The following is a 17,671-nucleotide window of genomic DNA, read 5'->3' as shown; positions in this document are numbered from 1 at the left end:
AAAAATTTCCTGGATTGCCTGTGCACCGCTGTATTGCTCTCCCAGCAGATATCAGGGTGATTAAAGTCTCCCATGAGAACCAGGGCCTGTGATCTAGCAACTTCTGCTAGTTGCCAGAAGAAAGCCTCGTCCACCTTGTCCCCCTGGTCTGGTGGTCTATAGCAGACTCCAACCACGACATCACCCTTGTTGCTCACACTTCTCAACTTTATCCAGAGACTCTCAGGTTTTTCTGCAGTATCATACCAGAGCTCTGAGCAGTCATACTCCTCTCTTACATACAACGCAACTCCCCCACCTTTTCTGCCCTGCCTGTCCTTCCTGAACAGTTTATATCCATCCATGACAGTACTCCAGTCATGTGAGTTATCCCACCAAGTCTCTGTTATTCCAATCACATCATAGTTCCCTGACTGTGCCAGGACTTCCAGTTCTCCCTGCTTGTTTCCCAGGCTTCTTGCATTTGTGTATAGGCACTTAAGATAACTCAACGATCGTCCCTCTTTCTCAGCATGAGACAGGAGTCCTCCCCTGTTGCGCTCTCCTGCTTGTGCTTCCTCCCAGGATCCCATTTCCCCACTTACCTCAGGGCTTTGGTCTCCTTCCCCCGGTGAACCTAGTTTAAAGCCCTCCTCACTAGGTTAGCCAGCTTGCTGGCGAAGATGCTCTTCCCTCTCTTCGTTAGGTGGAGCCCGTCTCTGCCTAGCACTCCTTCTTCTTGGAACACCATCCCATGGTCGAAGAATCCAAAGCCTTCTCTCCGACACCACCTGCGTAGCCATTCGTTGACTTCCACGATTCGACGGTCTCTACCCCGGCCTTTTCCTTGCACAGGGAGGATGGACGAGAACACCACTTGCGCCTCAAACTCCTTTATCCTTCTTCCCAGAGCCACGTAGTCTGCAGTGATCCGCTCAAGGTCATTCTTGGCAGTATCATTGGTGCCCACGTGGAGAAGCAGGAAGGGGTAGCGATCCGAGGGCTTGATGAGTCTCGGCAGTCTCTCCGTCACATCGTGTATCCTAGCTCCTGGCAAGCAGCAGACCTCTCGGTTTTCCCGGTCAGGACGGCAGATAGATGACTCAGTCCCCCTGAGGAGGGAGTCCCCGACCACCACTACCCTCCTCCTCCTCTTGGGAGTGGTGGTCGTGGAACCCCCATCCCTAGGACAGTGCATCTTTTGCCTTCCAATCGGTGGAGTCTCCTTCTGCTCCCTTCCCTCAGATGGGCCATCTAGTCCACTCTCCGCATTAGCACCTGTAGAGAGAACATGGAAACGATTCCTCACCTGTATCTCCATTGCTGGTGCATGGACGCTCCTCTTTCTTCTTCTGGAGGTCACATGCTGCCAAACCTCCTCACAATCCTTCTGTCCCTGCTGCGCCTGCTCTGAATCTTCAGAACATTGTGGCCGTAGAAGCATCTCCTGACGTCTGTCCAGGAAATCTTCATTTTCCCTTATGCAACGCAGAGTTGATACTTGTTTCTCCAGCCCTCGAACCTTCTCCTCCAATATGGAGACCAGCTTGCACTTTGTGCAGACAAAGTCGCTTCTGTCCTGCGGAAGAAAGACAAACATGGCACAACCTGTGCAGGTTACAACAGCTGATCGCTCACCTTCCATATCACCGTCCTCTTAGGAGCTTCCTCAACTGTTGCAGGAACTACTCGGAGAAACCTGCAGATGAAAGCCTCAGTGCGCTCTCCCAGGCAAACTCCCGCTGTTAGCCTCTGCTGTTCGCCGCTCAGCTGGTTCGCTGCTGACTGCCCTTATATACCAGTCAGGCCCACTCAAGGCCCAGCTGGAACAAAGCACTCCCAATTCACACTTTTCAAACAAACAAGCAAGCAATCAAGCACACGGTCAAACTGACCAACTGTCCCGGGCCGTTGTCTAAGCACCAACCCGGCCTCTGATCGACCCCAACGACTCAGGGCCTGCAGGCTCCGGGGAAGCCCCCTAACGCCGCTGCTCCGCAGTGGGTGAGCTCTGGGCCGGCCGGCTCCCGCCCTGCAGGATCCCTCCGGCTCACGTGACACCCGGCCAGGCTGGGTAGGTGCGGTAGTACTGGCACTATCTTTGCAGCAGCACCTCAGCCCAGATACGACCACACTGCCCCTCTGTTTGCCAGACCTGTTTGTATGTAGGTTGTGAGTGCGCACGGGCAAACGTACCCCAGGGGAGGCAGGTTTGAACTCCAGAGGCCTGGGTAGAAGCCATTTACAAATACAACTAAACATTATTTGTGGGGGGTGGACATTTACGGGAACAATCTGGCATTAAACTTTTGAATAACCAATTAGTCAAAATAATATATTCTGTGTCCTGTGCTTTAAGTTCCTTATTGTTCCCTTCTCTTCCTCTCTTGGTGCCTCTCTGCTTGCCATGGCTCCCCACTGCCTCCCCATCACTGCTCTTGGCTCTCTCCACTCCCACCCACTTCCTCACCCTCAGCTCCCCCGGAGACCAGGTGTTGGGCTGAGAGATGAAGGGAGGAAGGGGCGGTGGTCCCCCTCTTCCCTGGACTGGCAGAGTAGCTGCTGTGATATCAAAGGGTGGTACTCCTGGAGGTCTGGGGGTGGAAGGCCCCACTGACACTTGCCCGTCTCACCGGCCTTTGGCTCTGCACTCTCCCGTGCGGCAGGGAGATATTATCCCCGCTTTACAGATGAGGGCAAATGAAGCACAGAAAAGCAAAGCGACTCATTGAAGGCTGCACACCAAGTGGGTGGCACAAGAAACCATAAACCCCAGGAATCCCCGACTCTGAGACCTGTGTTAACCTCAAGACCATCCTGTGACAGGTTCCCCCCTGGGGTGCCACCTGGAACTGGGGTACCACTGAGCCCTCTGACCCACCAGCCTGGGCCCCCTCTCTCACTGTGCTGCTGTGACAAGCTGCAGACTCGCTCCCGGTCCTACACTTCCTCCAGCATTCACCCAGGTAGGGACATACCCAGCTGCAGTTACATTCAGGCTTTCTGACCAGCTACAGCATGAATCAATAATAGAAGGGCTACAGCCAAGGTAACTCTCAGCTCCCCAGGCATGCACCTCCCCTGGAGTATAAACCCAGAATTATACTGTCTGGCACTGCACAGGGATTTGTACAGTGTAAGCTCATAGAGTTTGCGCCACCCTCCCCCCTCCCACCCCCCAATGTGGAGAGGAAAATGCAACAGCCTTTGCCCCTTGAGCTACGATTTCCCATGCATTTCACTCACTGGTTTAGATAAAGCAAAAGCAAGTTTATTAACTACAAAAGATAGATTTTAAGTGATAGCAAACAGATCAAAGCAAATAAACAAAAATGCACACTAAGCTTAACATACTAGGTAGACTGCATATGAATTAGTAGTTTCTCACTATGAGAGATGTTACCAGCAGGCTTCCAGATTCTTAAGGGATAGGCTGTACTTGGTTTATAGCTTGGAACCCCAGGTCTTTCATACACAGGCTAGAAAATCCCTTTCGCCTGGATCCAGCACTTCCACCAGTCCAGTCTTTGTTTCTCAGGTGTTTTCAGGAGTCCTCTTTTGTGGGGAGTGCAGAACCACAGATGATGTCATTCCCTGTCTTATATAGCTTTAGCATAAGGCGGGAACCTTTTTGTCCCAAATCAGTTTGTGGAAAAACACTGACATCCCAAGATGGAGTCCAGAGACAAGTGGCCTGGTCACATGCCCTTGCATACCTTGCTGAGTCATAGCAGCTGTTACTTACAGGCTGTGTGGAGTGTTCTCAGGACGGTTAAGTTCTTCCAGGGTCCATTGTCTTTGCTGATGGGCCATCAGCACTGTTTGGCTTCTTCATTGTTGCACTAGAAAGGCTAGTTGTGGGTGTCACCCAGAGTAAGCACGATTGAAATACAGATACATAGTCAATATTCCTAACTTTAGATACAAAAAATGATACATGCATACAAACAGGATAATCATATTCAGCAACTCCTAACTTTTCCAATGATACCTCACATGACCTGTCTTGTACAAAATTCATCATCATTATGCCATAATCATATCATAATAATATCACTGCAGAATATGGGGTGCAGTGTCCTACTTGCCAGTCTCACTGGCCTTTAGCTCTGCACCCTCCCGTGTGGAAGGGAGATGATATCCCTGCTTTAAAGATGAGGGCAAATGAAGCACAGAAAAGCAAAGCGACTCATTGAAGGCCACACACCGAGTGGGTGGCACAAGCAACCATAAACCCCAGGAGCCCCGACTCTGAGATCTGTGTGTTAACCTCAGGACGATCCTTCCCCTCTATACTAGTGGCATACTCAGGTGGAAGGAACATTGGAAACGATCACAAAAAAAGGCGCCACCTGCTGCGGCACTTTTACTCACTCAGCAGCGCTTTTACTGACGGGGCGGCACTCCGGGTCTTTGGCGGCACTTCGGTGGTGGGTCCTTCAGTGCCGCCGAACACACCCAGAGAGAGCGAAGGACCCGCCATAGAAGTGCTGGAGCGCCGTCCCATCAGTAAAAGCGCCGCCGGGTGAGTAAAAATTAAAAAGGCACCAAGAAATTGAAAAGGTGCCACTTGTGCTCAGTGGGAGAGCAATCGAGGCCCCGCTCCCCCCTAGCTACGCTACTGCTCTACACACCCAGCTCAGTATCTGAAACACTGTCTCAAATTGCAGAAATCTCGTCGTTATTTTCCATGTCCTAAAGAACTATGTTCACTGGTGAGCTGCTCTCATCTGAGGTGTTGGTCTGTTCTTTCTCTAAGCTCACTGGCTCCTAGGCCTCTCTCCTCTTCTGGGTCTATAAACCCCTGCCAGCACTGCTGGAGCCTGGGCCTTGGCTCTGAGATTGTAATTTGGCCGTGATTAATTCAGACCACCAGGGTGCACATTAATTTTCCTGATGCTCGTTTATATTTTGATGATCAGAGAAGTATGTGTGATATGGGCAGGCAGACTTCTGCTTCTCTCCTTTTCTCCACCCCCTTCTGTTTGTGTCTCTTCCTGTTTAATCCCTGGATCAAATGTCAGAGGAGAAAACACCCAGCACCCTTCCCCTCCCCAAGGGTAACATTTATTATCAGAGGAACAGAATGTGCTGCATGTTAAGAGTTAACCTTCATCTGGCTTTAATACTCAGTGGAAACATGGCTCCCCTTCTCTGCTTGTCTTAAAGGATTAATCACATTTCTGAAGTTCACTCTTATTCCTGCTTTTTATTGTTATTATTTTTAATTGAATGATGCCAGGAAATTCTTGAAGTCTTGAGCATGTTCGCTGCAAATCATTTTTATGACATTGCTAAACCTCTCCTTCTCTTTTCAACCTTCTCCCTCCTTTCTCCCTCCTCACCCCCCCCCCCCCGCTTCTCGAATCTGGGCACTAGAACCGTCTCCAAACAACGTGCCTGACAACTAATACGTTTTACATTTGGGAAGGTTTTTCAGCACATTGCCAAGGGAGCTGGTTTTTATTTAAAATTAAAAAGAATCTTGCTTTAATCAGAAAGTCTGTTTTGAGACATTTCATGTCACTTTTCCAGGACTGTGGGTGGGAGAACCTTGGAGCCAGAGTTGTCTTTGCTGTTGGAGAGCTGGTATAAATCCCAGAGAATGAAAACACATTTTTCCACTCTCCCGGTCTGCCAAGGGAAGGTCATGTGTAGTCTGCAATCCACGAGCTCTTCTGATCCCTGCTCTCTGAGCTGCCTGAGGCTGTGCGGGCCTTGCTTTGTATTGGTTCCAAGGAACAAAATAGTTGTGTTTGTGATAGTGGCACGCTTCTGCGCAAAGTTGTGGTGGTGTAGGTCATACTGCGTTGCTGTTACATTATGCTTTGAAGAGGCAATGTGGTCTCATTTCAATGCAGGGTCATGCCACTCTGAAGAAGTGTATCAATGCTAGGTCATGCTAGGGAAGATGCAACTTTGAGTATTGTTGTAATGTCACAGCATATTGCAGCAAGGTGCTGAAGATGCAGGATCCTCAAAACACAATGCCATTACCTGCTTGACCTAGTGTGCCAATGCAAGGACATAGCATCCCCCCATAGCAGCTGCTGAAACCAAATTCCTGAAATAAATGTTCATCTCTTTAACATTCCTGTGAGCTGGGCTTGCAGGACTCAGGAAACACTTGCAAACATTTGCTAGAAGAGCCATGTTCTAGTTTACTTGCAGTTGGTCGGAGCATGCTTTCTAAACATGGGTTGATTTCATCCACACTGGCTGGTCAAACTGTTACCAGGAGCCAGGCTAGCTAGAACTTTGTTTAAAGCACTCTCAAACAGGTTGGTTCCCGAACTTGGTGTAAGGGCTATAGTAGATGCATTTCCCTGCCCTATAAGTGAGTTGAGATGCACTGGCTCCCAATGCTACTATGTTATAATGCACATATAGGCTACAGGAGCATCTGCACCAGGAATGGGTTTGGAAATAGGTCTCCTGGGTTTATTTTGGTTTATCTTCTGGTCTTTGATATTGTGGGTTTGGCAATCCTGCCACTACCAGTCTGGGATTGGAATTGTCTTAAACCCAGCTGCATTGCTGCTCTCAGCTTCTGAGTGGCTAGCGCAGACTTGAAGAGCTACCTGACTCAGGCCATTTCACCTTGGTATCTGCTCCGACTCTTCTGAGTAGTATTAAAAAATAGAGAGATACTTTCCCGTTCTCCATCCCCACCCCTAATGGGAGCAAAGTGTAGAGGGTTCATAATGAGTTCATCTGAGTCCTCAAGTCTCCTTACAGAGACATGTCCATGGTGAGGCAATGGTTCAGCTGGTGTGTCTCTGAGGTCACTGAACTTTTGTAGGAAGGGTCAGCTGTGCAGGGTGGTGGAGGGGCAGGTTCTGATGAGAAGGGGTCAGTCAGCTCATAAAGACTAGCAGAGAGTCCTTGCAGTGTTTCCATTATGGCCTCTAACTCTTTGCCTCATGTGGAGTTGGTTGAGAAGTGCAGCTGGAAGAATGTAGACAGCAGGGGAGAAGGAAGGTGGAGGACTGGGCTGGCGGGTGGGGGTGGGGGCGGTGAACAGCTCTGTCAAAACATTCTCTCCTAATGGATTTCTCAAATGTACCAGCAGGCAGGTGTCACGTCAAATGCCTTCCCTTCTGAAACCTGATCTGTTCCTCTTTGTCTGGTACTCTCATTCTCTCTCTGTTGGGTTTTTTTTTAGCCCCCAGGAACGTGGTGTGTGTTCAGGGCATGGTGTAGGTAACTGGGTCAGCAGACAAAGGAACTTGGTCAAAGTTCGGTTCGTAGCCAGTCGTTAGAGCTTTTCTCCCTCTCCGGTATCTTTTAAACTCATTTTAATTTTTATAGAGACCAATAATTCCCTTCTATTTTTTCTGTGACCTCCCTCCCACCATCCCCTCCAACAGCTCCCCAAACAAACTGGGGGTGGGGGAACCTTAGGACACAATAATAATCTAGTGGTAAACCAGCCTGTGACTGTTGAGTGTTTGACTCGAGCAAGAATTCCCTGTGTGGAGATGCTTAGTATTTAGGCAATGGAAGAGTTTGAAGTGGTGGCTGTGGTCACAAAAGTGGACTCTGAAAATGACTTTTTACTTCCTGTTCCATATTAATTCTTCTCCATTTGCTTCCAGAGCAAATCTTTCAAGTCTGTGAGTTGAAATACTATGATCTTTTTTTCCCCCCTCTACTCCCAAAGTTTGCCTTCTAAATCTCTTGAATCTATCTATCTATTCCTATACTCTCATCTGTCTAAACCAGTGGTTCTCAATCAGGTCGTCCAGTGGGTACTCATCCAGATATTTGCCTAGTTTTATGATAAGCTACATAAAAAGCACTAGCAAAGTCAGTATAAACTCAAATTTCATACAGACAATGACTTGTTTATACTGTTCTATATACTAGACACTGAAATGTGAGAACAGTATTTATATTCCAATTGATTTATAACTATATGGTAAAAGTGAGAACATAAGCAATTTCTCAGTAACAGTGTGCTGTGACGCTTTTGTATTTTTATGTCTCATTTTCTAAGCAAGTAGTTTTTAAGTGAGGTGAAACTTGGGGGTACGCAAGCCACATCAGACTCCTGAAAGGGGCACAGTAGTCTGGAAAAGTTGAGAGCCACTGGTCTAATACACCTGTTTGGGATGTATAGCATGGGAGGATGCATAGCATTCATCACCATATTATCCAGGGGCTGAACAGTTGTTTAGATCCAGAAAGCATTGTCCATAGTAACCGTCACACTTGATCCTGCTCTTTGTCTTTCCCTGGTATCCGCTAAGCAAGCTTTGCCCCACTCCCACCCCCGATTTGGTGTATACCAGCTGTCCGGAGATGGAAATGGCACTGAGGACATGTGAGGTGAGAGAGAACCCAGAACCTAGTTTGAGTTTTTCACAGTTGTACAATTCTTCCCCCAGATGCACCCCAGCAAGTTCCTAGTGAAGTCAGTAGGAGCAGTGAATGCATAATTAGGGGTAGAACTGAATCCAGAGGAGGAAGATCTGGGCAGCAAATATTTTTACCCATTTCCAGCACCTTCCATCCGAGGATCTCAGAACACCTCACAGACATTAATGAATTAATCCTCACAGCCCCCACATTTTCTAGTTCAAGACCGTCCTCCCCACTTATCAGAAGGGGATATCATTTTCTAACCATATTTCAGGTGTTCAGGCAAAGTCAAAGGGTCATGATGTAATCCTCTCTTCTGTATTACCCAGCCTTTGAACCCTGTCTGCACGGACTCAGCTCACAATGTTTGTGGTAGCTTCTGGGCAGCATGGCTACAGTTATGTTTGAAATGGCACTTACCTTTCACATCTCAATTTTCAGTTGCTCAGTAAGTTACCTTTTAGGGCTGGGATTTCTCATGTTCATACACATCCCAGGAGCAGTTTATTCACAAAGTTTCTTGATGAGCCCTTTTTGGAGCTATTAGGTGATAGAAAGGAGCAGCGTTCTGACACCAGCCCAGTCCCACTCATCGCCGAGGGCACCCCTTCAGTACCATCCATTGCCAAGATGCACTAAACTGGGTCCTGACTCCAAACCTGAGGTGGTAAAGGTCAGACATCAGGAAGAGGATACTCTTCGCGCCAAACCCAAGATCCAGAGCGTGACTAGCTTTGTGCACTAAGCCAGCCTAATCTGTATGGACATGGAAGACCTGCTCCATGGGGGTGTCAGGAAGCCAAATCCAATGTTTGTAAAGCTCTTTGAAGTCCTAGGACAGAAGGGCCCAGTGTTAGCTATATGCATTGTCTTGTTCCCCATTGTGTGCTTTAGTCCAGCTTTGGAATCCAGCTGAATTACAAGTTTACGTACTGAATGTACCTCAGGTTGTTGGGGTGTTTTTTTTTTTTTTTTTACTCCTTTCCATTAACTCCTGAATTTCCCACCCCAGTGCTAAGACTTACTGTTACTGTCCTCTTAACAGAGATCAAAGACTTCAAATTTGATGGCCAGCATGTGATTGAAGTGGATGAAGGAAACACAGCTGTGATTGCATGTGACCTGCCCGAAAGCCACCCCAAAGCCCAGGTGCGCTATAGTGTGAAACAGGAGTGGCTGGAGGCCTCCAGAGGTGAGCTGCATTCAGGGACGGGAGGGTCCCTCTACTCTCTTTGCTACCCCATGCTTCTGTCCCAGTGAGCTCTGTCACGTCTCCATATCCGCTGGCTCTGCCTTTACCCTTCCCTCTAGCTCTCCAGTCTTGCAGAGAATAAGCCCCCTCTGCCCACTGCCTAATGTATGTCTCCCCCACAGCTGCTCCTTTCTGAGCCACTGCCTGGCCTCTGTGATGTCCCCAGGCAGCCGTGCCTGAGGGAGCCAGGCTCAACAACAATTTGCAAACAGAAAAAGGAGAGGGCCTGAGTTGAATAAATCCTAAGTTTAATTTTGTTAAAATGAATTATTCGCCCCCGTGAGATGGGTCAGAACCAAAGCCCCGTCTCTGAACCCCTAAAAACTTCCCAAGGGTTCAGAAATCTAGGTCTGAACGTTGCCACTTGAGCCCATCTGTACTTGTGACACTTCAGCTTCACCAGAAGGTCTGTTCATTTCCCTTCTCCCCAAATAAGTTCTCTCCTTATCCCGATTCTGAGACTGAATCAGTTTATTTCCAGGAGAACCATGCTTGTGATGTTGATTATCCAGCTCTCTTTCCCTCCTCTTTGCCCACCGTCTCCCTTCCCTTTGCCCAGGCATGTTTGAAACCTACTGCTGAGATGTTATCTGGCTGGTAGAATAGCTCCTCACAGAGAAAGGTCCTCTCTTCTTTTCCCTTACAGACAACTACCTGATCATGCCGTCTGGGAACCTTCAGATAGTCAATGCCAGCCAGGAGGATGAAGGAACGTACAAATGTGCTGCCTACAACCCCGTGACCCAGGAAGTGAAAACCTCCGTCTCCAGTGACAGACTCCGCGTGCGACGTAAGATGCCTCCCTATAAACATTTTGGGTTCCTGGCCTCCAACCCATCCCTCTTTGTGTGTGCGATGTTATCTTTGGCACCTCTTGACTGTTGAGTGTTTACTTTTGCAGCCTCTGTGTTCTATTATTGTAGCTTTATGTATGGACTGCCAGGATTTGCTCCTGGAAAACTTCCTTTGCAGCAGATGGTGGAGGGCTGTAGTTTTCACAGTAGAAGGTCGAGAGGTCTGTTCTCTGTGCTGCATGTGCATGCGTCTACCCCGTGGAATTGTTATACCCTCTGAGGAGCATTTAGACCTGGGAGCAAGGGTTTGAACGCCACTGCTTGACTGGGTCCTCTGCACATTGGTCACATAAGAACTACCAAGTTTCTCAGCCTGCATGGTGCGTCCGTCTGTCCTATTGTCCGGAGGAAACGAGTGTTCTTGGGGTGCCGCTGCCCCAGGTCAGTGCTCTGTACAAGGCACTGTTCCCATTCGTAGGAGCTGTGGTGTCTTATTCTTTTTCTTCTCCCACCTCACCAGGCTCCACAGCAGAGGCGGCACGGATAATCTATCCCCCGGAGGCTCAGACCATCATCGTCATCAAAGGTCAAAGCCTCATCCTGGAATGTGTGGCTAGCGGGATCCCGCCTCCCCAGGTCACCTGGGCCAAGAACGGCTCCAGTATTTCTGGCTACAACAAGACCCGCTTCCTGCTCAGCAACCTGCTGATCGACGCCACCAGCGAGGAAGACTCCGGCACCTACAGCTGCATGGCTGACAATGGGGTGGGCGAGGCTGGAGCCGTGTTCATATTCTATAACGTTCAGGTGTTTGGTGAGTAGTACTGCAGCTTTCCTCCCGTCTCCCCAGATAAAGCCCGGGCTTTCTCCTAGCACCTGTTTCAGGGAGAAATATCCACCCCACCTCCATTATAATGTGAAGTGAACCCACCCTCCTTGCTGGCATCTTTAGCGTCCGTTTTAGTGTGAGGTGATGGATTTGCCCCTGAGGATCCCATCACCTGCCCCTTTCACCCACAGGTTCCACTGTGAGTCTAAGGTGGGGAATCCCATCTCCCATTATTTATATTTCTGCTTTTGGGTACTCTATAGCACCCATTAGTGTAGTATCTAGCGCTTTCCAGGTACATTGAAATCTGCATGGGAAGGAACCCTAGCGGACTTCAGAGTCTCTGGATAAGGAGGCTCCATTTGAGGGAAGAACGTTTAGGAAGATAAGTCCCAGATAATTCCGCAAAGCATTTCCCGCTTCCGACAGGCATTAGCTGGGACTTGAATGGATTTGGTTTGAGCCAGCTGTATTTCATCCAGGCGCTGGTCTCCTGTAGGCATCAGGACACCCTTGTAGTGGCACTGGGGGAAAATGGGATACACAGCTGTGTATCATTGACACACTGTTGACACTGGACGTGTGGCATCTCACCACCTCGCTGAGTGATCTCCTGTGGAGACTGGAGAGGAGCGGCGACAGGGTGGATCCCTGGGGGACCCCATCAAGGAGGAGGACTTTTCTTGGTTGAGGCTCGGTTTTCCAACCCCTCTCTCCGCTAGAAGCGAATGACCAATCATGGTAGTGCTGTGCTCTCTGCTAGAGCTAAAGCAAGTTGTTGTTTCATGGTTTTTACCCTACAGAACCTCCTGAGGTCACCATGGAGCTGTCCCAGCAGATCATCCCCTGGGGTCAGAGTGCAAAGTTCACCTGCGAGGTGCGAGGGAACCCCCAGCCCTCAGTCATGTGGCTGCGCAATGCCGTGCCTCTCTCCTCCAACCACCGGTTCCGGCTGTCCCGTAAGGCCCTGCGGGTGATTAGTGTGGGGCCTGAGGATGACGGGATATATCAGTGCGTGGCAGAGAATGAAGTTGGCAGTGCACAAGCCATGGTGCACCTTAGGACCGCCCAGCCTGGTGAGTCTTCAGTAGAGTTCACAAGTTACCTTTCCGCAGATATCAGTGCTTTAATTCAAGGGGCTAATGTACAAATAAGTGACTGGAGTATGAAAGGGCTGATACCTCCTTTCTGTCCTGCTTGCGTTTCAGCTGTCCTGCTCTTCTAGCAGCTTACCTCCAAATTGCTAGGACACCCCCAGCTGGCTTCTCATTAGGAGACATGGAGATCCTAGTGTAGGAGCTGGCTATGTTACAAGTGCCCCTTGTCTCCTTCGAGTTTTATCATGACAGGAAGGGGTGGGGCCCCATTGGGCTTGTCTGTGGTAAGAGGTGCTACCGAGTGCTAGGAAGCTGCCCTCTCTGCAATCAGCCCCCAGTGTCCATGTGCCCCATTGTTATTGCGGGAGAGATGGAGGGGTGTGTTATAGTTATGTCGTTCAGACAAAGTGAAATGGATGCAGCAGCCTAACACCTCTTGAGAAGCTTGGATATGGTTCCTCTAAGGTTCCTGGCACCAGGGCTAGCAGGAGAATTTAGGTAGCTTCTTACTATCTCTGCATTTACTGGTGATTTAAAATGGCATTTGTTCTGTCTGCCCCTTCTCCTTCCACCCCCAACTCGTATTTCAGGATCAACTATGAAGCCATGGCAAGACTCCAGGTCGGGCTTAGCTCAGTCCCCCACGCCGCCGTCCAGCGACAAGGCTCTGAAGGAGAGAGCCATGCTGCAAAGGCCTAAGCCTACTGCGCTGGAAGCATCTCTCCAGTGCATGACTAACAGAGGGCATGTGTCTCCGGCCGAGGCGCCCATCATCCTCAGTTCTCCCAGGACGTCCAAGACGGACTGCTACGAGCTGGTGTGGAGACCGCGACATGACGGCAGGGCCCCCATCCTTTACTACACTGTGAAGCATCGCAAGGTACCACCATGCTGCTTCCATGTTTCCATCACTGATGTTCTGTAGGTGAATTTGTGACTGGGCTGTGCAGTTAAATAACAGTGCGTTCCAAGTGCAGCCACTCACCTCATGGGGGCAGTCACTCACCCTTGCAATCAGATGCGCCTTACCTGTGACATTTGGTTTCTTTCTGCTTTTGTTGCTGGGATGTCCTAAGTTTCTGAAACTAAGTCTCTAGGGAAGAGTGCACATTGACTTGCTCTGTAACGTCCTGTGCCTGAGCCAAATCACCCAGTGACAACTGACTGCAAAGCCAGAGAGCACTCATCTGCAGCTCCTTGGTGCTATGGTAATATAAAACATTAAATAATAATTTAAAGGTACAGAATGCAGGCAACAAAATTACAGTTCCTTTTCATTTGCAAAACCCAACAACGTTAAATGCATCCACCCCAATCCCCCACTAACTAAATGGTGCTGTCCAACAAATAGCAAGGCTGGGACATGATGTGCAGGATTGCTATGCTGACAGGTATGGTAGCTGTCCTAATAATCCTAAATCTTCAGGGAATGTCCCAAACTACCTGTTTTTCTAGGATTTCTCCTGGAAGCCAATACGTGACAAGGTGGTGAGCACACAAACTACCTGGTGGTGTGGGATGAACTGTTATTGCTCTGGTAACTATCCTTGCCTTGTTTCAGGGATTAACCCCTTGTAACATCACAAAATGTCTTTGACCAACCTAATCACTCATGATGCTGCTCCTCCTGGTGTGAATCATTGCTGGGACTTTCAGACTGATAGGCCAGAGAAAAATTTCCACCACTTGCACCCTGGAATGTTATTTTAACACACCAGGTTATAAGTGTTAATTAATATTCAGAATGATGAACCTCAAATTTTCATCCTGAAACACAACTCCTGTTCGAAATGCAAATATACATGTTCCTTATGTTTGTGCGAGTTCAACTCTGGGCCATAAATTTTGATAAGGCCCGCTAGGCTAAGGTGCTTCATTTTTGGGGGGAGGTGTCAAAAACTACAGAGCCCAAAATCTGACAGCCACTTCAAAATGTTGGGACACTGTCAAGATAAGATAAAAGTTCTACTTTTTTTTTTTTTTTTTTTTTATTAAAAAATTCCTTCTTAGTTTTAATAAGTTAGAATGTTGGGGGTATTTTTTTGTAATTTACTGCTGCTATTCATTTACTTGTTGCATTTCCTTCATCACGGACAGAAAACTGATACAGATTTCCGGTTCTAACACACTCCAATTCTGTTGTATTTGGAGGATTTCAAATTTCAATTACATATATCAGGGGTAGGCAACCTATGGCACGCGTGCCGAAGGTGGCACGCGAGCCGATTTTCAGTGGCACTCACACTGCCCAGGTCCTGGCCACCAGTCCGGGGGGCTCCGCATTTTAATTTAATTTTAAATTAAGCTTCTTAAACGTTTTAAAAATCTTATTTACTTTACATACAACAATAGTTTAGTTATATATTATAAACTTATAGAAAGAGACCTTCTAAAAACATTAAAATGTATTACTGGCATGCGAAACCTTAAATTAGAGTGAATAAATGAAGACTCGGCACACCACTTCTGAAAGGTTGCCGATCCCTGACATATATATTAAAAAAGTGTCTATTTCCCCAGAAATGGTTAATTTCATGAAACCATTTCTAGTATAAGACTTTATAACCCCTGAGAACATCCTTGCTTTTTTCCTAAACAAAACTGAAATCTGGGGCGTAAACTAACCATGTCTCTTTAAACAGCCATTTAAAATAAAGATGTGAGATATCAACACAAGATCTAATAGAGAGAGGGGATAAAACCTTTGGATCATTGAGTCTTTCCATCTGCAAGGACAAGATGCAGCTCCCAAATAGCATTGGAATGAAATCAATTCTGCGCGTGATCTTAGCTTATGGGCTGCAGTTTGTTCTTGTTTTGTTTGTTTTTTCAGTGTTTCACCTGGAAGGTCATTAGGGCAGAAAAGGTTGCCAAGGGTCACTGCAGTCTGCACTAACACATTTTCAGTGTAGTCCAAATTCTCAGTTGGAGACTCTTCCTTGTGCCTCTTAAGTCCCTACATATGGGGTTTAGCCCCATTAACCCTTAATTTGCTGTCATTTCTGTGACTGCGAACCCAAGGGATGGTTTTATAAAGATCCAGATTTAATTAAAACTAATATGAATAGAAATATGTGTGTGTATGGGGGGGGAGGAGTTATTTCAATTTTAAAAATATATGTGTATATGAGAGAGAGAGAGAGAGAGCACACGAGATCTAGTATGTTGGAAACCCATATATGTCAGAGCGGCGCTAACGTAGGATCTGATTCTCAGCCATGCTGAATACCTGCAGTTCCTATTGACTTCAACTGGAATTGTGTGTGCTGAGTGCCTTTGAAATCAGGCCCCTTAGGCTATGAGAGTGAAACTGACCAGTCAGTGGAAGGAAATGCAAAAAAAGTAAATAAACAGCACAAATAGTGAAAAGCAAATAAGATTGTAAAGATTCTTTCTGTTGTGCTAACTTCAGCAGCTATTAATGATCTATAGACTTTTACAACCAGTATGTGATTTATATCCACCCACATTTACTCACTCTATAGACACAGGAGCAACTACTCTACTGTTTTACAGCCTAAGGGAAGTCCGTTCCTATCCAGTCATTATCTCTGTTTTTAATATTCTTCTTTACACACACCCCAGCTCCTGCTTTCTTGAATGTAATAGTCCTGAGGGACCTCTCTCTGGCCTCGCAATCCCACAGACTCTGTAATAAAAATAAAACTGGGTAGACGTTAATCCATCAGTGTCAAACACTCAGAGAAGATAAATTACATTGCAGAGGCTTGGCATCTCCGTGTCATCATGTTGCCTGCACTGCCACTGCTCCCCTCCATACAGGGTCACTGAGGTGTCCCACCTGCTTGCCTGCACAATATTATCCTTGCAGTTGCAGGTTCCCCTCTTTTGGTTGGGACGGGAGGAAGGAAAAGAGAAAGGCCTCATACTCTGTGGTACGCAGCATCTAGACCTGGCTGTTCAATTACACTGAAAGATGAAGCTGTGTTAAAAAACCCTTTGGAGACCATGGCCGTATGCTGCATATTCCAGAAGAAAGCTATGTTGAATGAACACTAAGGTTGCACGGTGAAGTCCTCAAAAGTCAGGAAATACCAGAGATCAGGTCACAAGCTTAACTCCGCCCCCTTATTCCTATATGTGTCTGTTCAGTGTTAAACTAGAGGGTCACATAAACTCCTATAATGCAATATAGCTTTAAATAGCACTGACTGTCTTTGCCCCGTTCTAGGCAGCATGAGAATGTCTCTCCTTAGCCATTGGCTGGGTGTTTCCAAGAAGCCTAAGGGAGTTAGGCACCCAATTCCCATTGAATTTCATTTGACAAAGCCCAGCCTTAAAATCCCCTTGTGCAGACAGTTTTGTTTTGTATCACTAGAGCTGACCCAGCTCTCTGATGTTCTCTTCCTTGGTGCATCAGTGAGGCCCTCAGCTAGAGTGTATGCAGCACTGGGAGGTGGATTTAAAATCCCACTTCCCCTGCTGGGGGTATTGCATTGAATAACACTGAGTCCTTGTTAATGGGCACTCCCTTCCTGCACTAGCAGGACAGGTGATTTTAAGGGTCCAAGGACTGTAATTGTTACTCGTTATGTATCGAGTTAGCAGGGGGTGCTCAGCATTTCACACACTGTAAGGGGAAATTATTGCATGGTATTTGATTTCCCCTGAATTTCCTGATGACTGAATAACAGATGTAAAGAGCTACACCCTGATATTTGGTATCTGAAGGCTGATGGCCATGGGGTAATGGCTTGTTGACACTAAGCAGAATGGATTGTGACCTGCAAGCCGGTAGTTATGCACTCTAGCATGCAGGGGCTGATCAGCTTAAAAAAAAAAAATCTAGGCAACTTGCACAACAGGAAACAGATGATTGTAGGTAAAATCCTATTTTGAAAAGTGATGTAGGCACTTAAGAGCCTAAATCTCACAGAAAGTAAATGGGACCTAGGCTCCTAAGTCACTTAGGCACTTTTGGAAATTGTATCCTTTGTGTTTTGGTGGGAGCCTTTCCACAGCAAATATAAATGGCACTGGTTGTGTTTGTCCAGACACACAGAGCAGCCAGACGCTTTAGGTCAGAATGACTGTTGTTTTATCTTAAGTGAAACATCAAAAGGAGAAAGAACAGAAGTGAAGTCACCATGAGAGAGCACAGTGTGTGTGTGTGTGTGTGTGTGTGTGTGTGTGTGTGTACACGCAGGCGCAGTCTGGCAGTCTGCTGAATTGAACGCAAAATGATAGACAGAAGAGCCCTTGGAGATTTAAATTTGCATAACCATTACACAGCTAAATACCCTGCAGTATCTATTAAGGTGGGGTGAGACTAGAGCAGTGGCTCTCAACCAGAGGGACGGGTACACCTGGGTGTATGCAGAGGTCTTCCAGGTGT

General features: G+C 47.4%; 1 protein-coding gene across 7 annotated transcripts in view; it reads left to right on the top strand.

Annotated features, from left to right (window-relative positions):
* Positions 1 to 17,671, top strand: part of BOC (BOC cell adhesion associated, oncogene regulated) — an 87,530-nt gene that overhangs the window by 56,661 nt on the left and 13,198 nt on the right. For all 7 annotated transcript variants that reach the window (XM_054044058.1, XM_054044037.1, XM_054044047.1 and 4 more), the window contains exons 4-8: positions 9,389 to 9,535; positions 10,242 to 10,385; positions 10,910 to 11,203; positions 12,022 to 12,294; positions 12,906 to 13,195. In XM_054044058.1, the coding sequence (XP_053900033.1) occupies positions 9,389 to 9,535; positions 10,242 to 10,385; positions 10,910 to 11,203; positions 12,022 to 12,294; positions 12,906 to 13,195 (1,148 nt within the window). The remainder of the gene's footprint in view (positions 1 to 9,388; positions 9,536 to 10,241; positions 10,386 to 10,909; positions 11,204 to 12,021; positions 12,295 to 12,905; positions 13,196 to 17,671) is intronic.

The sequence above is a fragment of the Malaclemys terrapin genome, chromosome 1 (genome assembly GCF_027887155.1).
Source record: "Malaclemys terrapin pileata isolate rMalTer1 chromosome 1, rMalTer1.hap1, whole genome shotgun sequence".
NCBI classification, from domain to species: Eukaryota; Metazoa; Chordata; order Testudines; family Emydidae; genus Malaclemys; species Malaclemys terrapin.
Note: the sequence above shows the minus strand (reverse complement) of the source record. Positions and strands in the feature narration are given on the sequence as shown.